This window comes from Hemibagrus wyckioides, linkage group LG27 (assembly GCF_019097595.1).
Source record: "Hemibagrus wyckioides isolate EC202008001 linkage group LG27, SWU_Hwy_1.0, whole genome shotgun sequence".
Taxonomy (NCBI): Eukaryota; Metazoa; Chordata; class Actinopteri; order Siluriformes; family Bagridae; genus Hemibagrus; species Hemibagrus wyckioides.
In genome coordinates, this window is record NC_080736.1 from 13,356,976 (window position 1) to 13,381,823 (window position 24,848).

At 40.0% G+C, this 24,848-nt stretch overlaps 1 protein-coding gene across 1 annotated transcript in view; it reads left to right on the forward strand.

Moving 5' to 3' along the window:
* Positions 1-2,220: 2,220 nt before the first annotated feature.
* The window catches only part of creb3l1 (cAMP responsive element binding protein 3-like 1), a 37,471-nt gene continuing 14,843 nt past the window's right edge, over positions 2,221-24,848 (forward strand). The window contains exons 1-3 of the mRNA XM_058382176.1: positions 2,221-2,576; positions 16,701-16,905; positions 20,107-20,276. Of these exons, the coding sequence (XP_058238159.1) occupies positions 2,475-2,576; positions 16,701-16,905; positions 20,107-20,276 (477 nt within the window). The 5' untranslated portion in view covers positions 2,221-2,474. The remainder of the gene's footprint in view (positions 2,577-16,700; positions 16,906-20,106; positions 20,277-24,848) is intronic.

Here is a 24,848-nt window from a genome sequence, read left to right on the forward strand (position 1 = left end):
TGTGAGGCAGCAGCGCTAGCCACTACACCATCTTTATATAGAGCATACATACTGATAACCAGCATAATGGCAGAACAGAGGAGAATCTTACTTAATTTTATAAACTCATGGCACCAGTAACAAGCATGATATATGCTATACTATTCTATGCTTATATTTCTTTCTTCTGTGTGTACTGAAATTTCAGTGGGATCTTGCTAAATAATTAATGTTTATGCCAGAAAGCTAGATATGAAAAAAAAAAACCATCAGTATACAGACACCAGTATTAGTACTGTAACAATATGCATAGATTTTCGATAGAAAAAAGTTCAGACATTATAAAAATGACTAAATTGTCCTTTACAACAACTGCATGTTTTTGATAAATAATTACAACATGAATAAAACCCTTTTTGCCTGTCCTATACCACTATAACCTTTACACATCTACCACTATACTACCTCTATAATACATCAGAAATGTGTGAATCCGTTTAACAACTCAGGCTTGAAACATTTTCCATGAGTCATCCATTATACATCATTAAAAAATGTACCTTTTATTTCCCTCAAGATTCCACAACCCTTTTATCTGAACACATTGCCCTGAAATATATTCTACAAGTCACATGTACATCCAGATTTCCTGAAGATAACGGGAAGAAGAAGTTTTTTAATATTTTGATATTACCTGATACTTTTATGAAAAGTGTTACAGTAACTAAAAAAAACAGAATGGCCATAATATCTTAGGTGTTAATTCCATGCAGAAAAACTCAACTTATTTTTAAGAGCAAAGAGCAAAATGCAGTTATTTTCAGCAAAGAAACTGTATGTGAGATATTTTTGCCCGAAAATACATGCATCTTCTCAATAGTTACACATGCTTTTTTTTAGATTCAATGCCACGCTTTTAAAGAAGACGACAGGACTCCTTTCACCGCTCTGTGTCAGGAATGTCCAGTCTTATGCAGAAAGGGCCGATGTGAATGCATTTTTTTTATTTCAATCAAGCAGGAGCCTCTCCTGATTCAACCTGTTGAATCTGTTGATTGTGTCTTTCAATAGACTATCAGGTGTGGCTGTGGCTTGGATGAAATGAAAACCTGCACCCACAGAGGCCATTTCTGGATAAGACTGCACCCCTCTGATCTACATACAAGGAATTCCCCAGTGAGATTCTTGTGTTTGTCTTGTGTCTGAAGTCAAGATGCATGTTGCTGCATGGTGGAGTCACAGCTACCAGGTTTACGTTGGTTTCCTCTGGGTTCTCCAGTTTCCTCTCAATGTCCAAAATTAGGTATATAGGTATATTAGCATATAGGTCAGGGGTGTACAGTCTTATCCGTAAAGGGCCAGTGTGGGTGCGGGCTTTCATTCCAATCAAGCAGGAGTCTATTAAGTCTATTGAAAGCCAAGCACAATTAATTAAACAGGTGGAATCATCTTCTTTTTTAGTATTTGGTGCATGCTGTATCTTTCAATCAGTTATCTTCAAAAACTGATTCACCCTCATGATGGTCATGGTGGATCTGAATCCAGTTCTGGTAAAACTGTGTGTAAGGCAGGAGAATTCACTCCAGATGGGATTCCCATTATAGAGCACCAGTCACACACATATTCACACTTAGAAGTGATTTAACATATCCATAACATATCCACTTTAATTCACTTAGCTGAGGGGTGTCCAATCTTATCCGCAAAGGGCTGATGTGGGTGCTAGGTTTTCATTCCAATCAAGCAGGAGCCAAACCTGATTCCACCTGTTTAATGAACTGATCTTGGCTTTGAATAGACTCAGGTGTGGCTGCACCCACACCTATAACGAAAACCTCCACCCACATATGTTAAATCGTAGGTGAATATGTGAGTGACTGGTGATCTGTAATGGGCTGAATCCCATCCTGAGTGAATTCTTCTGCCTCACTCCCAGTTTCACCAGAACTGGATTCAGATCCACTGGGACCCTCACCAGGAGGAAGCAGTTACTGAAGATGCCTGACTGAAAGATAGAACATGTACCAAACACTTAAGAAGAAGATATTTCATGTACTTGGAAACTATTTTAGATCTTGCTTAAACCTGCAGATAATTAAGTATAATTTGCCACTTGGTAAATGTTACTGTGTTACTGTCGCTTTAAGCAGAGAGCGTGAACGGAGCGCGTTCAAACAGAGAGAATGGGGCGGAGCTCATTATAATATTCATGAGCTCTGTGCCTCCTTGGGGAGAACGCTGATGAATGAGACATTTAGCAGAGACACGCGCACACGGCTCCCTTTAATTCACTCAGACTGAACCGGACAGTGAATCAAGCAGCAGTTATTCCGCCTCGGATGAAGGAGACATCACTGACCAGACGTGTGCGAGTGGCTTAGGCTGCAGAAGGGCTACAATCTTCTGATTGATTTTACTTAGATTTTAGATTTTGGTTGTGCATCTTTACCCATTTGAGACCTTATTTATCAAATCGAGTTCTGCTCATCACCAATATGGACACCATATTGGACAGTTTCGCCTCGGACAAACTTTTCCCAAATCCCAACCTGTTGGACCTGGAGGACCTGAACGAGTCCGACTTTCTCACTAATGTGGTAAGTGTTTATTATTATTCAGATTTCTCAGACATGACAGAAAGACGGAGGGCATTTCCTGCAATTGTTCGCACTGATTTCAAAACATAAACATGAATACTTTCATAAGATTGCATTGCACTTAACGTGTAACAGCTGCCTTTATAATTAAATCGTATTAAATCCTACCCAGATATCCACTAGACTTTCCACTGAATATAACAACAGAACTCAGTGTGTCTTGGTGCGACTCGTCCACCTTTATTTACTTGTATATTTGTTTTCGCGCAGTGTTTTGCAAATGAAGTCTAAACAAGAAGTTTAAAGTTAGCCAGCTGTGAAGTTTGCACAGCTGGGAGAGCGGAAGCGCTTTCCTCTAGCACGAGTGGGCGGGTGCTTTAGAGAGAGTGGGCGGTGACTGAAAGTTTGTGTACTTACCAGGCCACGCCCCCCAGGAAGCATATATCCTGGTTCTTGTATCCGGCTGGAGAAGCTTCTGTTCAGCTCCAGGGCCAGATAGCATGCTGAGTTTCTGCACTGGGATCAGAAGTTACACACAGAGAAAGACTGAATTTATTGCGGTGTTTTAATCAGAAGTATTTAAAACATTAAATGTTGCAAACATTTGCTCTCACTTCCAGCAGCAGGTTAGAACATGTCTCACACATCACTACATAAGTTTCCATGCTCTGTTGATCGTCTATCATTCTTATTTCAAACTAATCTCGTGATCATGCAAAAGCAAACAAACAGGAGAGAGAGATTTTTGTTCATTTCCATGCATGGAATTGTAAGAAAAATGTACTAACGCTAACCTTATCCCTAACCCCTGAAAGTCTTCAAATAGTTTTAGTTTGTAAATTGCTCCAATGTTGCTTTCTGAGCTCTGCATTCTTTTCAAGCAAGCATCACTCCTGTTCAATACAACTCATATAGCCAACAATTTATTTGACAGCAAAGAAAAAAAAATCAGTCTCAAAAGGCATGCCATGCTCTTCCAGGTGACATGACGTGAGATTATGAATTATTGCTATGATAATTACATAATCAGTACTAAGTGTGCTGAGAGGATTTTCAGTAATGAGGGTCATGGTGTTAATGATTACAGCCGCAGCTCTCAGGTACAAATCTATACTATCCAGGTGAGATTATCCACTGAAATCAGGGTGAGTCAGTTTTTTTTGGAAAGTGCAAATCTTGACATATCCAATGTGGGACTATCTACAGCAGCAGAAAGTGCAGAAATCACCTCTAGTGTGCTGTCAGGGTGAATCTGGTGCCATAAAGTAGCACAGGAGTGCTGAGGAGTCAGAGTGTTTGACTAGCAGAGGAGGGTAGCATCCGTATGTGATTCATTAGGACACCCCCTTCCCCCACGGTCCATGACGCATTCATGCCAGGCGCAAACTAGCCCTCACTGAGGCCTGAGACATAAACAGTGCATGCTCGAGTATAGGCATCCAGGCAAGACCAGACAGCCTTTATTTAGGCTTTGACCTTCTTTTTTTCTCTCTCATAAGCTGATGAATATCATGTCACTAAAAACGAAACAGCATACAGCCTGCTGTGCATGACATCCACAGGCAAGCAGTCTACTGAGTGCTACTATTTCCAAAACGAGAGTCTTTGGTAAGAGCTAAGAGCTCACTACTTCACTTTGACTTGGCTGGAGGTGTGTGTGTGTGATTATGTCTACAAAGGATTCAGTCCAGATGTCTGGTGCTTAGCAGCAGCTGTGCAGTCACATCCTAGCTGAAATAATGCTGAGAGAAGGAAAAAAATACACAGAGCAAGAATAAGAGAGAGGAGATGAACTGATAGTGGTACGTTAACAGATGAATCTGTGTGTGTAGTTGTGCTAGAGAGAGACAGAAAGCAATAGAGTTATGTATGTACGAGTGCTCTGTGAGCCGCTCTGCTCTGCTGTGAGGTGAGTATGTGAGATTCTTGCCCTGACAGGTTCAATGAATGGCTCACTTTGTTCCTTCAGGGAAGAAGCAGCATTCAGTACCCCCAGTCTACAAACACACACGCACACCACACACACACCCCATACCCTCAGGCATAGATAATAGAGTACATTTGTTTTACTCTGCCATTATGGGGTATAAGTGTAGGTGGGTCATTTCAGAGATTTATTTATAACCAGGAATTCCTCCACTCTGTGGTTGTGTGTGTATGTGTGTGTGTCTGTGTGTGTAGACCCTAAGTTTAGGGTAATTGCAAGGCTCATGTTTATGGGTGGAAGTCACATTCTACAGTTTGTTTAAGGTCCCGGCAGGACTTGTGCAGAAAGATGGAGCTTATATTAAAATCCCTAACACATTTTTTGAGTTCAGGTTTAATTTACTAGAATTTTAAGATTTGAAATGATATTTTACGCATTTGCATTTGCAGTGCTTTTGCATAATCCAAGAGGAGGAAGAAAAAAAATTAATCCCTGTCTAACTTGGAATAACTGTCAACTTCCCGTCTCTGTGTATTTTATGTGTGTGCTTTTAAGAGACATATTTATTTATATTGTATGGGGAGAGATGAAAGATCAGAAAACATGTTTACAGCTAGGATCTAGGATGTAGGAACATATCTCAGAATCTTTTCGGCAGCGCCTCAGCTACCTGCTACTTGCTAATGAACCAGCTTTTCCTATGAATGATGTGACAGTAGCTACCTGCTAAACACGCTGTTATGGTTAAACAATCAAGAGCAGTGTGAAGTGATACAGCCCGGTGTGAAGCGAAGTCACAGTTTATAACAGCACACACTGAAGTGTTTTATTCCTCTTCTCCCACAGTAAATTTGCCAACAACTAAATTTTAAAGGATGACGTGTTAATGTTGTGGAACGTCTCCAGTTATGCATTTTTCTTTATTAATTAATAACACATTTTTAAATTTGTTTATTATTACATTACATGGAGCATGCCCCATAACAATATATGGTTACTATAGAAACAATAATGTATTAAAATGACCTCATTAAAAATAAAACTGTGGTCTGAACTACTGTCAGAGCTGCTTTTATAGGAAATTAATCAACACCTTATGAGCAACCAGGATGAAGAGAGCTATGGTCTAATCTAAACCTAATCTATCTAAATAATTATGTTAATTTAGAAAACATGGTATTAAAAGCAGGTTTAGAAGAATGAGACCAGGACTTGTCCTTTAATTACTGAATAGCATTGAGAAATACAGCATTTTTTTTTCTTCTCTGACGCACGTCTGCGTCAATTCATAAATATGTAACACACAAAAGACACAGCGACTTCATTTGCATAATGAGCCTTTGTTCCACGTGACTCTGGATTGCTAAGCATGTCTGAATCCCTTTGATAAATATCAGGTCAAGCTCTTACAGGTCGGGTGAGTCTCACCTGTCTCGAACAGTCGAGAGCCATGAGGTGTGTTCGTAATGCTCTGTGTTTATAGAGTCATGAAAGGCAGTGATTGGTGGTATGAGAACCGTGTCATACTATCATATCTGTCACCACATGGGGCAGTTATTTGTTTTGATTGGTGCTGATTTCTGGTCACTGATCCTTATAAATTGACCAAAACTTACATGTCAAGTGCAATAATTCTCTCTTCCTGTATTTGAATTGCTTTATTTAACAGATTTATCAGATTCATGTATTTTAGTACTACCGATGATTAGATACAGAATTTCATTCCTGGTCACTGGAGATTTGGGATCCAGCCATGCTTTGGGGATTCAGGGAATTCGGGAGTGACAGAGGGAAGGAGGAAGGAAAGCAGGGATGCTGGAAAAGAGGATCATCTTAAAGGGAGGAGAGAGAGGTGGAAGAGGGTAAGAAGAGATGCATTCCTGCACTCTAGACTACAACGAGGGCTTAGAATAGTTTAATCATTTCCAATATATACAAAGCAAGCAAGAGCGAGAAAGAAAGATGGGGAAAGAGAGACATTTTCATTTCTCACAAATTCATTTTCTTCTGCGCTGAACGTTTTCCCCTGCAGATAGATTGACTTACGGTATTCCTGACTTTATCACTTTCTTGCTTTTACTGTGCGTCACATTACATTAGAATTTTACTGCTCTATACAGTCAGTCACCTGTTCGACGTTATTTATGGCTCTGATCAGAAGAATGATCATAATGATAACAATTGCCCCCTTAGGGCTGAACATGGCTATGTAACAATAATGATAATTAGTGACCTTACCATGTGATCCTGGTAATAATAGAATTAGCTGTGTGACCTCAGCAGTGAAGTCAGACGTGTTTCTAACCGTGTTCCTGCATGATGACGCCACAGGATTCGCTGTCAAAAGGTTAAATATGCATATCTCTTGACTGCATTGGGCAGAGTCAGGTGTAATCTTTCTCTCTCTCTCTCTCGGTCTCTCTCTCACACCCACACACACACACACACACACACACACACCCCTAACAATTCATCTGGCCTTTTCGATTGTTTCAATGCTTAGCTCAGTTCTCAAGATGAAGGTGTGTGTGTGTGTTTCTGTGTGTGTGAAGTTTTTGCATGGTTTTATAAGCTCTCTCTTATTGGAAAAAATAATGATAATGGTGCCTTGAGCTGCTTTGCCTCAAAACTACTTTGCATACTAAGCATCCAGTGGTTACCGGTTTGATGGGAAAAGCCCAATCATGCATTCACCTTTTATTCAGTCTCCTATTTCCTACTGCATGCTGGCTTTTTTTCAGCGATTGGGAGGAGTGCCCAACACAATGCTTGCAGGTAGATCTGAGATCAGATAGATCAGTTCTACATGTTCCCAGCTGGTTTGGGCAGATACGGTCTCAGTTACCTGTCGTTCAGTGCGCTTGCCTCTATTCATTCCTCTGCAGCATCTGCAGCTAATCCAGCTGAAAGAGGAGAGATCGGTGTCAAGTCCGGACTCCTCCTGCTCCCGAGGCTCCGAGGAACTAGAGGTCATGAAGAAGCACTAGAGTGGTGTAGATGAAGAAGCCATGGCTCAGTGCAACTGCAATACTTCACATTCTTGAAATGCTTTCAAATTAATTCTGAATCAGTTATGACGAACAAAACAGCATTTTACTTTAAATCGTCTTATAAGTCTCACACTACAGTGATTCATTACTGCACTCTTACAGTAGCGTGAACAATGAAACGTTAGGAAGTCCTCCCAAAGCCGTTCTTATAACAGTGTATTAAACTTTTGAGTGCTGGAGAAATACAATGAAAGGTTATTTTTGTTCCTTTCATTTCGCTGAAGGTTTCGTGGTATGTGCAACGAGGCACTTAACACCGCGTTTATTTTGAGCTCAGCCGACTACATCGGTTACGCATAACTATCAATTATTTGCTCTGAAAAAAGGAACAGCATCCCACGAAGAACTAATTACAAAGATTTACAGCTAAATTTACCAATACCTTTGACCCAAGAAGTTCTTGAAAGTTCATGTGGTTTATTGACTGACTGAACAACTGCCTTCATTATAAGTCCCTTTCACTCGAAAGGTTTGGGTAAAATAAAACACAAATAAAGAGAAATACATCTAATACTAATGAACTTCCTTAAGGCATTGTGTTCCTGGTCCTGTAAACATTTCAGTTTTAGAGTTATTAGCTTCTTTTTTAATTTATTTACATTTCAGTTAATCCACAATTGTGGTGTAGTACAGTACAGTTTACAGCTCATAAAAACATTCATGCAGTCATGAGTCATGCAGTATGGCTCATAACAAAAATAAAGATTTTAGCTTCCCCTAACATTCACTCAACCCTGTTATCTAAACACAGTCACCTCTCAGAAATATATGGAATATTCGACAAGTCATATGTTCAACAGGAAATTATATCATCCAAACTTCCTAAAGATTATGGGGAAAAGTAAATCATGTTTTCTTCTTATTCTCTTATTATTTTTCAGTGATATATTTTCAGTTATCCTGGCTGACTCACTTCACACATGATCCAAATTATAGACTGAAAATTCCTTTTTCTTAAAAAAACAAAAACAAAAACCCAAAAAAACAGTGTAGAAATCCATCATGTCCTCATGACATTAACGTGGCCGCTAATTAGTGTTTTTACTAATTTGATCATTTAAAGAAACCCATCAGCAGCCTTACTTTCAAATCTGTTATAAATTTAAGAGGAAAATGCTGTAAGGAAATCTCTCGTAGAATATTTGTTCCTGCATGTTCTCTTAATTCAGTGTTAGAAAATGACTCAAATTTTCATTTTGAATAAATCGACTAAATGACACCACAATCATAGAATCAGCCAATCATAGCCCGAGAAGCACTAACAGTGCATCCTAACCTTACACTAGCGCTAAATCATGGAGACATTTCCTGCTGCTAGGGTTAATAACAGTGTAATTTTACTGACTTATAGATATTGTTGGGTTTTAGCTGTTCCACATGCCACTTGAATTAAAGACACACGCTACAAGATGCGACACTGATGTATGGTTTGGTTAAATCAGATACAAATATATACCAGACACACACATAAATACCATCCCTCGCGTTCAGGCTTTATTCTTGTCCAAACACTTCAGGGGAGAAGATGAAACTGGAGCACACTGGTAGGATGGTGCAGGCTTCCAGCACACTAGGGTTGAGGATTTGGATTCAGGGGAATGGCATCCCAAGCAATCAGTCATGTTTTCTTTAGGAATGTGCACAGTAGTTTTGTATTTTTTTGCTCTCGCAAATAAAAGCATTTGAGCTCTTGAACCCCACCCCTCCCCCCGCCCCCCGGTTCCACCCTTTAGACTCCCACATCAGTGTTTGAATGAACCTGTTCCTTTCAGGCTGAGAGCAAACATGGTAGACAAGTGCCAATGTTTGCAAAGTCCTTCAAGTGATTTACATACGGATTCTCTGTTTCCCTGTGCATACAAACGGTACCTTAGAAGCATATGTTCTACCCTGGAATACTTTCAAATGAAATGTCTGGGAAATGTTCATTATAGGCACTGAGGGAATGTATTTTGACATTTATGTGGCGTGTGACTCCTGATCGCAAGGTCGTGAGTTCAAATCCCAGTGCTGCCGAGCTCAACTGCTCAGTTTTATAAAAAACTAAATAGAAGTACGTCGCTTTGGATAATCCAAACTACAATGTCTTCGGACGCTGGATGGATTAGTCAAAGACCCACTCCCTTTGGCTAGTTTGTTTCAGGAATTTATTTGGCTTCTGTGCACTAGAATATATTCATGCAAAATGAAAGGTCTCTAAAATGCAGAGGGAAGAGGAAGCACGGTAACAGTGTAGGTAACAGGAGAAGGTCTGAGGATTCAGAGGCCCACAGGAAATCCCATTTAATTTGTGATCTGTGATTAAAAAATAACACATCAGGGATGTAACAATACACTCAATTCACAATACTGGCTTAATGACTTATAATTCATTTCTATTCTCTGAATATTTTAATCAAAAATTTGATGAAAAATTAAGGTCTGAAAGACCAATTCTATATAATAAACAATGCAAAGACAGTGTGCATTTTTTATGTATAAAAACGTTATTGTTTAATGCTGGTTTAATATTTTAAAATATGTCTTTAAAATAAACAAATTAAATGTGGAAATTCTCCCCAAAATTTGACTGAATAACCAAAGAAAAACACTGACCTAGGAAAAATAAGTCATTGAAACACAAGGGGCTCTGTAGATGCATCTGAGGTGGCATTTGAACCGGAAATAGAGCTCCAAAGTCCAAGCTCCAAAGCTAACTGAAGAGCTATTTTTTATATTTAATAAGTGGTTGTGTTATTGTATAACCTATAATGCGTGTCGGTCATTGCGATCTGGAGCTATCGGCCAATGTGCTGTCTATATAGAATGCAAATTTAAATTATTTGAATTGCAAATTACACAAAAGACATCATCAAAATTTTGCACCACGATGCATTATATCAGAAGGTATCGTTGCACCGCTACAAATCTGTGTAATAGTAAAAATCCAGGCATAAGCCACGAAGGATGCCGTGGGCCCTCGGTGGTTGCTGGATGGGGGGAAGGGAAACAGTAGTCCATGACGTCTGACTGTTCCCCTGACTAACTGTCTGCTGTGGTTGTGGTTCCCTAGCCTCTGTGCCTGATGGCAGAAGTAAGAACGATCTAAAGTTGGAATTAGAAAACCAGCAGCAGGACAAGGAGGAGGAAGAGGCAGAGGAGGAGGGGGGAGAGAGAGAGAGAGAGAGACTGGGAGGTACAGCACAATTTCAGAAGGGAGAGCCAGGACTCAGAATAAATGTGGGTCTGACTGTGAGTGAAAATAAATAGCAGAATAAACTTGTGCTCACCTGTTGACTCTGTGCACACTTTGCACCTCTGCATTTCTCCCATGTGTCTACAGTTAATGAGTGTGACTCTGTGATGATCAGATATTACTCGGAGTGAGCTTGGGCTCTGACAGCGAGTCTGATCTATCTCAGCTGCTGTGAACTGAAAGATCTGGCATCTGATCTTTCTCAGCTGGGACTGTTGCTCTGCCAGCAGTAACATGACTTGTAGAATATGAGCTGCCATTAAAAGAGCAGATGTGTGAGTCTGGAATGAACAGTGTGAACTTAAGAGACTATTTAATACATTGTGATAGCATTCCTATCCTCGGCGCGTGTGTGTGTGTGTTTCTTTACGTAATTTATCTCGTGATAAATGAATACACTCCAAAGTTATAGCATCTACATTTTCTATATAAGCAGATCATTTCATTAGAGGTTTAACTCCTGAAGAAATTCTTTCTCTCCCTCTTGGTCTTTCCCCCGAATGAAATAAGTTTCCACTCTTGTGTGACTCATTAACTCAGAACGAGTCGTGCCTGCAGTATAAAGTGTAGTTTTTTCCACACACACACACACACACTGCTGATCTTGGCTGTCTCACACACTCCACTCACGTTTCCGCGCTGTTATCGGCTTCTTTTGTTTTTCCCCTTTACGTCGCGCTCCTCCATGCGCACCCTGCACCCCTGCTCCAAAAAGACGCATGGACGCTTGCCGTATTTGCATACTCCGCTCCGATTGGCTGGAGCTGCGCCACCAGCAGAAACCGGCCAATGGAACGCGGTGCGTGTCGGAGGCGTGGCTGAGTAAAGACATTCGCCGGCACCTGGAAAGCTGCTGCGAGTTTTGGGAGCAGTGCAGGAAAAAAAAGAGGCCACTGCGCATGTGCAGTCCATCCTGCACTCCTTTTCCACTGAGGGAATGAAATATCCACAGACTTCAATGACATTAGCAGCTAGGAAATTTAGTAGGAAAACAAAGTGGCAATTTATAATTATTTATTAGCGTTTGGTTAGTCTGAGGAATTATTAGAGGGTCCTTTAACTATTTTTTTCCACAAAACCTTTTGTAAGCAGACACTTGAAACAGAAATCAGAGGTCTCCTTATATTCACAGCATAAACTAATTGAAGTACAACCATTCAAAATATTAAATATAATAATAATAATAATAATAATAATAATAATAGTATTAAGCCCTATTAGGCAAATAGATGCAGTCATATTAATCTATTGTTTTTTGTTCTAGAAATTTCTTTATAAAAAATAATAATGACAGATTACCTGGAAAATAACCAGTTGCATTTTTGTTATTTTAAAGGTAATCAATTCACACGAAGAGAAAGAGAGAGAAAGAAAGAGAGAGAGAGAGAAAGAAAGAAATAGAGAGAGAGTAGTAATAAACAGTATTTCATAGTTGATATCTACCCTCACCACATTGACAAACAGCAATAATAATAATAATAATAATAATAATAATAATAATAATAATAATAATAATAATAAAATTCCAGACCCCCATGCCTAGATGTCACAGATTCCTCTATGAGAACCCTGACACTAGAACCTATGAAAATATTTTTGTCTTTCCAGCACATAAGCTGGAGTTTTATTGCAAAGCCAAGTTAATGACTTTCCTTCATTGTAGTGCATGCCAGGACAAAACGACCTCTTTCAAATGAATTTTCTGAAAAGAAGAAGCTTCTCTCTCTTCTGCAGAAATGCCTCTCTTTATTCACCATATTACAGTTTAGATAAGATCAAAGGTTACACAAAGCTAAAGCCATTACTATAGCTTGCACACACGGAGTGAGAAAGCACCAACTGCAACTAATGTGCACGGTTCAAACAGATAAATTCAGATTACAAGAGTAATAAGAGTTTTCTGTGTGTCACTTCTGTTAGCCGAGCATCATTTACAGTGTGTTTGTGTTTGAGCCATCTGCACCATCTGAACACACTGAACATTCTCCCAGTGTAGTCAGCTGGAGCACAGACTAACTATCACACCCACTTCTCTGCCACGCGTGGAGCAGCTCACGCTGGAGGAACAGCTACTTATTTCCCTAAATCATTTAATGCAGATAATACTGCGATTCTTGGCGCCCCTCTCTTTCTGTCTGTCTCTTTTGATGTGATCTCACCTGTAAATCCCACAGTCTCCATACGATCAACATTCTCAGACAGAGAGTCGCTCTTACCTAACATGTAATTTAGCAAAACTTTAACTTTTCTTTCTTCCTACACTCACTCTCCTGACACCTGTATATATCAGACATTGAATGCAGTCAGATGTCTCGCCATAATCAGGAAAATTAACAATTTTTTTTATCTGTGGTGGAATGTTGAATGGATCAGGTGGAGCGAGTCAGGCAGAAGAAGAGGAGGAAGGGAAAAGCAAAGCCCTGTTTTTACTCCTCCAGGTCCTGACTGGAACTAAGCGAGCTAAAGACTGTTCAGAGGCCATCGGGAGGTTACGCACAATCTCGCTCACCATCTAGCACCCCTTGGAGACCTGGTTGTACACGTGCCAGTCTGGAATTCACTTCCCTCCCTCACTCTCGCTCACTCGCTCGCTCTTTCCATCTGTCTGAATTCCAGATGTGGAATTTCAGAGATCTTGCATCAGTAGTGTGCTCTTGCATCATCTTGCCCAGTCTGGAGCTGGAAACTGCTTGTCCAGAAGATTTCATATTCAATACCCATGTAGAATGCAGTGGAGAAAAAATAAAAGGATCCATTAAGTGTTCTTTGAGTAGTTAATGGTTCAGACTCCATTTTTTATGATAGGGAAGCCTCCGTTGTTGAGTTTAAAATAGAATCTTCCCTGAGAGGGACGAACTGAATATCATGAATAGATAGTTAAGGGTTTTTTAGCATCCTATATTGTTCCACTAGAAACTATCTCTGCTAATTTTATTGCATGGTGCTATGAAGAATATTTAATGGGTTTCCCAAATCCCCCTTAAGGTCCCCTTTCTGTAGGACTTGTGTGTGAGTGTGCACACGTTAGAAATGACAAATAAAAAGATTTCCAATAACCTGATTACAAAATTTAGTTTTCCAAAACATTTCCATTTGTGCAGATGGTCACAGGGTTTGGGCAACAACAACAACTCAATCATTTTTTAGTTTGTACCTCTGAGGAAACTGGGGAAGTTCTGAACTCAGACTCCTAAGAACTGACACATATTCAATCTGATGACAAAAAAAGCTCTGAATTTGTGACATTTCTGTCTTCCATGTGTATCCTAGTCATGACTAAGACTATCACAATTTTAATCTTTAGCATCTGATTTTCTGCTTCTTCTATAACCTGGAAGGAGGATAAAAGCATGGATCAGTGCTGTCTCAGCTAATTATAAAGTCCACATGCTCATTCTGATGCTTAAAACACTGCAGTTCTGCTCCTAAAAATGTACGTACACACTCCCCTGGTTCAGTCTGGATTACTGCAGTCCGTCGCCATCTCCGCCACACAGATCAGCAACAGGAACCTCCTGTCCAACATCAAAGCTTCAGGGTGGGACTGTTTATGCTTGTGCACTCAGCTATAGTGATTAGACTGCTTCTGACAACAGGAGGCTTGCAGAAAAAAAAGTGCACCCCATAGCCACAAGATACCAGTACTTAAATGCAACTGAATTATGAGAGCTGGCTTCATTATTATCTGCTCTTTGACAGGAAGTTCAGATAAACCCTCAGTTTCATCAGTGTAAAGTGGGTACAGAATCAGCTGTACTATATCTGCTCCATGCAACAGCAGCAGCTTGGGAGAGATTTTTGTGGGGCCTGAAAATATTTACAGCAACAAAAAATTTGACTAGTCTTTTACCTGGTTAATATTTTAGAGTAACCCTATAATTGTAACCAGTTTTGAGTAGAAAACATCCAGCATACAGTCCAGTTTCTTGTGTTTTATGGTTTCCATCACCAGTGTTACAGTGTGCGAGGTGCAACACATTCAAGCTAATATCATCAACCAGGGTTGCCAGGTTTTGGGAAACAAGATCACCGTGCTGTGGTGCATACGTCTGGACATGATCAATTCCATAATTCCCGTTCCACTCTCCCAATCTTTGCAGTATAAATGAATACAGTAGAAATGGCTCTGTTCATCATATGCATATGATGTCTGCTTACACTTTGCATTGTTTTTTGAAATTATAAGACTTTTTCTGTTTATTTGCTGTGAAACACAATCGTGTCAGTCAAGGAGTACTTCTAAGAGTAACAACCCTGTCATGAACTATCATAAAGTGAGCATGGGGCAGTGTGATTTCTGAGTGCCTCAGAGTGCCTCCAGAATTTAGAGATTTTTACTATTGTAGAAATCAAGCCATATTATTCAGAGAAGCTTGCATTTTTTTTTTTTACAGCAGATTGGTCGCAGATTTGGGCCAAGATGTGTCATGTGACATCATCACAACGTACATTCAGCCAAAGCCATTTCAATTCACATACATTGAGCATGAGTACATCTTTAAAAGAAGAATCCTCAGCTTGCTGTTTTTCCAATTAAAGTTAAGAAAGTTCTGAGAAATTCTGTAAAAACAATCAAGCATTTTTTAGCCACACCGATCACAGAAAAACACAGACATCCTGGACATACTGTGTTAGCACTTGTTGCATTTCCCACTGCTTTCCTATCAGGTGCAGCTACATGGGGCAGTGACCAAGCTGCCTCAAGATTGAGCAACATCTCAAAACTGTGTCCAAATCAATGGACATCTGCTTATATCTTATTTGTCAAAAAGCAACATATTTTAACAAATAGCATTTATGTTTATAAAAATATAATTAATCAGTCAAAAGAGGTCATTAGTATTTCCATGGGATTTAATCAGTATGAGGTGGTGAATGAAGACTTTCTGAAGATTAACATATCTTAAATGGCTGATAAATATTCTAAATGTGTTAAAAGTGTGGTTTTAGTTTATAATTTAACTGCTTGAGTGATATAGAACAGCAAACCTACTTCTATCTTGGCTTGTGTGCTTCTCACCAAACAGTCAAAGGTTTCCGTGGGAACACACAGCTGGACAGTGTGCTTCATATCCTGGTGCAAATGTATAACTATGGTGTGTGTGTGTGTGCGTGTGTGGGTGTGGGTGTGAGTGTAAGAGTAAGTGTTAACGTCACCTACGGCTGTTACGTTTGCTTCACAGGTGCATCACTCACATACCAGGATGTAAACATCATCAGGTCCTCACACACCTTTGTTACACTCCTGCTCAGCAAACACACTTTCACACAAACGCCTTGCTATTGTACATAGCCTTGATGTACAGGCACACACACACACACACTCAAACTCAAACGGAAGAATTTTGTTTATGGACAAGATGACACTTTGTGATAATGAGGTTGGATATCAGATCAGATCAGAGGCTAGGTCTAAAGATAAAATAAATAAAAGATAAAAGATAGAATTTAGGGAAAAAAGTTTTTTGGAATCTACTGATTCACAAGATTTATAAACTGAGGAAATAAAATCATTAATGGCAGAAACTTAACACATACAATGATTCAGTGGTTTCAATTAAAATATTATCTATCACCATTGTGACATTCGTTCATTCATTTATAGATAGATAGATACTTCATTGATCCCGATTCATTCATTCATTCATTCATTCATTCATTCATTCATTCATTCATTCATTCAATCAACTTCAGTAATGCTGAAACCTTGAGTTACAAGCAAATCTATCACACCTTTGATTCTAAATTGTAAAACACAGTATCTCCACACCACACACAGTTCTAATGCAGTGACTGGTATATATCCCACTATATGATTTTTCTGGCCTTACAGTGAAAATCAGCATTTTAGTTTTTATATTAATATATCTGTGGCTCTGTTTAGTTTTTAACAAGCTCTTCTGCATTTTCAGCACTTCTCGGAGCAGATGGAGGATTTCTCCAATGAGCTCTTCAACAGTTTTTTTGATGATCACCTGCTAGCTGAGAGGACACCACTGCTAGACATGGAGCTTGAGCCGCCGAACCCCGACATCCAGCAGGAGCACAGCTACTCCCTCAGCGGGGACTCAGCTCCTCAGAGCCCCTCCATGCCCATCAAATCAGACGACGATGCAGGTTAGATACTCTCTCACACACACACACACACACACACAAACATGATCCATAAACTGCTGATTTAATACTGGAGTCATAGAATTAACCTTAAGCCTTGTCTTCAGCATAAGTCTTGACCCCTTCAGACCCTGTGTCCATTGGAATGGACAGACATACTGCCTGGTTGCTGATTGCTTCCTGATCAACCAATCACAATGAGTTTAAAGGTTTTATTCATGCATACATATGACCTGGGATAGGTTGGACTTATGACTTATACCCAGATGTTTTAATAAAATAAATATTGTGACTTATATTCTCCTTATTCATTCACCTATCACTATCACTTTATCCTACTGTACCAATAGCAATTTAGAGTCCACTCCACCATCACATTACTCTTTTAACGCCGTAAGGTTGATTTGACTTGTACTTGAGTACACGGGGTGAGCAGTTGCTATAGGCCGTGCTCTCTGGAAATCCTGGCTTTTGGTCTCTCATTGCTGATCTAATCATTATCTAAGAGCCTTAGCATGCATTCTTGGAAAAAAGTAACATGTACTACACTAAAACATTCTTTGGTTTGTCTAAAGGAACCAACCAAAGATTTTTTTCTAAAAGTATGCTGAGCTGTTACTACATAAACTTGAGGGGAAGTGACTTGACTAAAACACTAACGTAGTCAGGCGAGACGGTCAGACATGTACATAGATGACCATGCATACACAAAAAACCCAATGAAGGACACATAACACTACACATATACAAACCTATGCACACAAAACCAGACAGAGCACAACAGATGGGTTAGAAAAATGCAAGACTCGTTTTTTTTCACAGATCAAAATTCCTATCAATGTAAAGCAGAGAGAAGCAGTAAGATTCATTGTTCTAGATTGCATAAGCATCGTCTCTCCCCTCCCCCCCCTCTCTCTATCTCTCTCTCCCTCTCTCTGTCTTCCCTTTCTCCTGGAGCTCCAGCGCAGCACAGGGTTCCCTGACGAAGCTGCAGTTCAGCCGTCCAGGAAAAGCTGGGGATTCCAGGCAAAGGGCCAAAGCACACATACTCTCTCTCTCTCTCTCTCTCTCTCTCTCTCACTCTCTCGCTCTCACTCTCCCTCTCTCACACACAAACACACACACACACTTGCGCTCTAGCTAAGCCCAGAGAAGAATGCAGACATCAATAAAATTAAGACAGTATCTGCTTTCCAGATTTTTTTTTTGCTTCAGCTGGAAATAAAGAAAGCTGACAGTGTGCCAGGGGCAAGGAGTGGTGAGGCCTGTGGAAAAATGTTCTGGTTGATCTGAAGTGTTGCATCATCTTAGATTTGCTCTGTGTGTGTGAGTGTGAGCGGAGAAAACAGGGTCCTGGCCTACAGTAATGCTACAGGGCCTCAAGGAGGCCAAGGACCACTACTCTGTATTCATTCATTCATTCATTCATTCATTCATTCATTCATTCATTCATTCATTCATCTTAAATAACCCTTTATCCTGATCTGTGTCACAATGGAGATTTATTGTAGATTTATTTATGCCATGGTTCGTATTATTCTAGGAGTACAATGTAGAAATTGTGTGATGTTAAACTGTTATGCCAGTTCAGGTGTATAGTTTAGACTGTAGCCAGGAGAGATCGACAAAATGACAAAGATTTGCTGTGCTAACAAAATAATGGAAGTCTATCTGACTGAAAAATCCTACAGACACTGGTCAATGATGTTTTTGGGCAAATGGAAAGTTGTGTAAATGTTATTCCTTTAACAGGGCAGCCTGCCCCATCACTTCTTGCCTCTGCTTTTTAAAATGTGCATAATGGTAGCTGTTAAAGTGGACTCTTGATGTTTTATTGCTCTCCTTTTGCTTGTTTCCACAAAACTAATGAGCATCTCACCCTCTCGCTGCTGGATGTGCTGGAGCTCCTGACTATAAGAGCTGCTGTAGCTTAAACTTCAAAGCCTACCGGATCCCCTCCATGCCCCAGGTGGTAATACCCTTGCAGAGTGGCACATGGCTGCTGGTCATATGGAGGAAAGCCTCCAGTGGGATGTCTAGGAGGGGTTTGAGAGTTTGCATGCTAAATTAAAATAATTATAGGCAATTTTAGTAAAGCTATTGTGGTGGAGGCTATAAGACACACTCAACTTGGCTTGTGGTATGAGCAAAAAAAAGATTTTCTTTTCACACGATCTTCTGGTTGCACAGGATCTCTGTACAATTTAGATCACGGATACTGAGAAAAGACATTTAGAAATCCATTACAGAACCTGTGATATAATTGTCAGATTCATCCAGTCGGATTAACTTGAGGCTTGACCCCTGCTACACAGTAGCAGCTAACATCAAGCCAACTACCTGCCTGTTTTTGTTGGATTGTGTTAGATTAGAGAGCCTCAAAGGAATTAATCTTTTGTGTAAAACGACTCTCTCAGCAAGAACCTGATCCTCAGACTTCTCCTTCAAACGGGAGAAAGTGGAGAGAAGCTTTCCTCTCCTGCTGTAATCAGATTCCCGCTGCTCTCTTTCCCCTACATCAAAACCAGCTGTCCTACTTTTACAAGGGCACGTAATGTTTTATCGATCCCTCCATTGAGGGTACAAACAAAACTCAGCGGAGGTAACGAGGACCCCTGGATTGGAGCGTACATTTTTTCTGCTCTAAGAGCTTGATGGAGGCAGCACTTCCCTCACACCCCCTGCTTGCTCCTTTCTGCTTATGAGGGGAAAATGTCCACTCGGATCACAGTCCTTTTGCCTGGGACTCATTTGGGGAGAATAATGGAGAGCTGTTTTGTGTTAGCCTTCAGGTCATAAACACACACAGCACACTAGGCATGCGTCATGCTTACCCTTAATGACCAGACCATCTACCCCTGTAACTTGCTGACATGCTTACTAGTCCTGCACTTTTGTGACTCTGTGTGTTATGATTAGGGATGTTAACATAAGCATTCATAAATGTCTGTTTTGATAGAAACAAATTTTTGCTGAATGAAGGGAAATCAAGTGTGTTTAATGTAGAAAGGAAAGAAAATAAGTAAATAAAGAATTTGACAGAATTGTGTTGAATAATCGTGTGCTAAACCTGATTTTACCCACTGAATTCACGATCCTGATACCACAATATCAATATTACATGATGCTTTTCCATTCATTCAGACGGTTGATCTTTTGTTGCCCTTACACTAATCATCTGTCCGTGTGTTCTTCCTGGCACAGAGGGCATGTGGGCATTCAGTCAGGACTTGACTGCCATCCTGGTAAAACAGGAACCCAACCTCCTGTCTGAGCCATCCCCCGGACCAGCGGCCACCATGCCCACTTCCAGCAGTGCCACCCAGCCTATCACCCTTAACCCGCCACCACAGAGACGCCACAATCACGACAAGGTAAGAGCTGAAACACTGCACTGAAGTCTTCTTACTGGAGCTTTCTTAGAGAATGAGGGCTGTGGAGTTACTCTATGTTGTGCAGTGGTGCATCATGGGACTACAAAAGAATCAGCATATCGTCTACACCAGCTATTTGTATGCGTGTGAGATGTCCCACTAATCATGTGAACAGTGTCTTTGGGCTAAATTGTGCAAGATAATACTGTCCAAATGAGGATGAGGTTTCCTTCTGAACCTGGTTCCTCTCAAGGTTTCTTCCTCATATCATCTCAGGGAGTTTTTCCTTGCCACCGTCACCACAGGCTTGCTCATCAGGGATAAAATAAAATAGGGATAAAATAGTTTAATAATTTAATTTAGTTATTTATTTTTATTTTTAGTTATTTAGTTATTTTTTCCCTCTCCTTTCTCTGTTTTGCTTATTTTGTAAAGCTTCTTTGAGACAATGTCCATTGTAAAAGGCGCTATACAAATAAATTGAATTGAATTGAATTCATATGTGGGAGCAAGACTTGTAAATGTAATTGTCATTAAATAACAAAATGTTTTTTTTCGGGCCTTCTGTTGATTCGGAGTCACACACTTAGAAGATTTCATCAATATTAAAATCGGTTACAAACAGCAGTGAAGCTTGAGAGTTGAGAAACCTCTACTTTCTTTCCAACCTTTCTGGCTTATCTGAATCATCTCTGCATCATCATAACTCTTGAGGAACACACCAGTCGTTTCTAGCTATGACCTTACTTATCTTATCTGTTAAAGAGTGTGTCGACTTTTTAGGCTATGCAAATATGACTATGCAATTAGGTCAACAGAGTAAGAGAGGATGTAAACTAACCAACTTTATTCATTTATTCATAGTAGCTAATAGAGGAGAGTACAGTACTGGTCTGCTCTTCCATCTAGTTCCAACTAGATTCAGTTTCAAAAAGAAAAATGAAAATTCTCCTCTTTCTTCTGTGTGATAAAAAAAGTTTGCTCGGTCTCTGTTTCACACCATCACTCGCTCACTCACGCACTGCGCTGAAGAGCTGGGGAAAAGCCAAACAGAGACTGAATGCTTTTCGTGGTTTGGTTTTAGTGCTCCTGAGGACGCTACTCTACCAACCAGTGCTTTAGGGAGGATACAGCTGCAGTCGTTCGTCTGATCTCCGAGTTTTAGTCTATGTGCAAGTAAAGAATCACATGAATGACCTCATGTAACCGTTTGCAGTAAGTTGAATTGGAGGAAAAGTGAAAACGGATCTTATAAACCTCACACACATTGAGAACCAGAGGGACCGCTGCTGCATTTGGAATAGAATGAAACACGCACACACACACACACATATCCTGAAGTGTTCTTGTAGTCAGCTGGCAGCTTCTACTCTAGCTCCGCCCAGGCAGCATGTTCTCTCTCTCTCTCTCTCTCTCTCTCTCTCTCTCTCTCATGTGTGTGTCAGGCATTCACCTCAGTGAACTCTAGGCCTGAGCTGCAGCTGCTGCAGTTGTAGCACCGTATTGGCTCTGGCTATGTTGAGGCTGTCTAAGTGTCTGCATCAGTGTGAGCTTTATAAACACAGTTTCACCACAATATCACCAAGATCACTGGATATTTTTTTTTTAAAGAATATTACTTCCACACAGGTTGGGGATTTTGTATTTAGTTAATAGTTCCAAAGTAATTGATCAGCATAGATCAAGCTAACCAGCATAGATTAACCAGCTGGTTTAGAAATCAACAACACCAGATATCATTTACTGAGCTGACTGAATGATGGCGAGCTTCACTGCTATAGATGAAAAACAATGATTTTGCTACCTCTAAAAGCTTAGATTCATATCAAACATAGAGCTTATATGGGGTGATTGATTATCTGGGCACTCATACAGATCTAAGCTGGGCTTTGTGCTCAGAAACCCAAGTGATGGAGGTCATCATATCCAATATAACCATCATAATCATCATAATCCATCAAATATGGCCATATTTAATACCAGCATAGAGTTTTTATGTAACCAGACATTGTATTGAAATTCAAAGCATGACAGCTTCTGGACAAGTTTAAGTCAGCACATTATCATTACGTACAATTGAAGACATGATGCACACAAGATGATGGCTTACTTTTCGTCGTGCAGCAAATAATGTAGCTCCAGCTGTGTGAAAAAAACAGGATTGTTGTAAATAAAATATAAAAGAAACTTCGCCACATTTCCTGTCAGCCTTTACAAACACATATTAGTTAAATTCAGGTTTTTATAACTGGCAGGTGAGACGAATGGTTTGTGTTTAAACAACCACTAAAGTATTGCGAACTCCACCCTAACAGATCCTGGTCCACAGAAAAGGTCTTATAGAGCAGAAGCTGAAATAATCCCGGCTTCCTCAGGTGGAAACCTGCCTATAATTTCCGAAAGTTTTCCTCTGTGACAAATAAAAAAAGTTTTTTTTTCCTCACCCACTCACACTCTTTAAGGCTTACTATCTGTCTCTCTGGAGGTGTTTGCTGCTTGCCTGCCAGTTTAAACACATACGGACGTCCTTGGCTTCCTCAACACCCCAGCGAACGCTGCACACAGCTTTAAGTCGCGTCTTAAAAGCTGCGGTTAATGCCGTGCTTGAAACCCAAATCTAAGACAAGATGTTATTAGACAGGTGAAGTAGCGGGTCATTAGAAAGCAGGGAAGCGTGCTTCAGCGTGAGCGCTGCACTGAGATAAAGAAAGAAACAATAAGAGCCAGAGACAAAAACCAAGACAGTATTATAAAGTGAATAGAAAGCACACAATCTAAATGATATGACATTATAATACGACATGCGGTAATTACAGTCATTCAGAGTGTGGATTATATAATTTTAGACCTGTGGAAGGAAATCTGCTCTGTGGAAAAAGTTCTCTGGGAAACGCATGTGGCTGCAGTGTTCCTGTCAATCAAAGCACGTCTTACATTATTTTACAGTTTATTAAAAAGTGTTATTGCTTTAATACAGAATTTTGGCACTGGGGAAAAACAAACATGCTTTTTTGCGTCGAGGGGTGTGTTCATAGTTCAAATTGTTTTACTGTGTCTAATAAAGTCTTTTATATCGACTCAATGATTTTCACAGATGCTATAAATATCTAGGGTGACTGGGAGAAGGGGGTGAGGGTCATGCTGGTCTTTAGTACAGACCCACTCTATCCAGTAAGACTGATTTAGCTCCGACTTAAGTATGAAAGTCTGTCTGTTCTCTCTCTGGAGTGTGATGAGTATAGGCATGCTTGTGCTGGAGTAGAGGATGCCTGTGTCTTCAGCTGTGTTTACTGTCTGAGTCATCTAAGCCCTTTTAAACAAATGCCACCAAATACCATCAAATATACCACATGCATCATGTATTTCTCTTCTGGAGTGAAGAGAGAGGAAAAGCAGACTTGCTGAGAACTGGAGAAATAAAATGAAAATAAAAAAATACATTTTAAACAGTCCCTAGTTCCTCTGCTGGACACAGTACTACAACTCCTTTCATGCAGTGGAAACACACACACACACACTTGTATATACATACATACACACACACACACCCACACACACACACACACACACCTGTATATACATACACACACACAAACATATACCTTTATATACACACACACACACATATGTGAATATACATACATACATATACACACACACACACATTCATGCATGCATGCTTACCCACACACACATATACCTGTATATACATACACACACACACACACACATACCTGCATATACATACAGACACACATACACATATACTTGTATATACATACACACACACATACACACATACCTGTATATACATACACACACACATACACACATACCTGTATATACATACACACACACATACACACATACCTGTATATACATACATACACACACACACACACACACACACCTGTATATACATACACACACACATACACACATACCTGTATATACATACACACACACATACACACATACCTGTATATACATACATACACACACACACACACACACCTGTTTATACATACACACACACATACACACATACCTGTATATACATACACACACAAATACACACATACCTGTATATACATACACACACACATACACACATACACACATACCTGTATATACATACACACACACATACACACATACCTGTATATACATACACGCACACACACACACACATACCTGTATATACATACACAAACACACATACACACATACCTGTATATACATACATACACACACAACTGTATATACATACATACATACATACATCCACACACACACACACACACACACACACATGCATACATACATGCTTACACACACATACACACATACCTGTATGTACAAACATACATACACTCACACACACACAAACACAGACACACACACACACACACACATACATGCATATATACATGCATACTTACACACACATATACATACATACACACACACACACTCATGTAGTACAGCACTCTTTACAGCTGTGGTGAACAGAACAGCATTTCAGAGATGCACACTGAACCTTGAGGCGATAAGGCTACAGTGACAGAACAC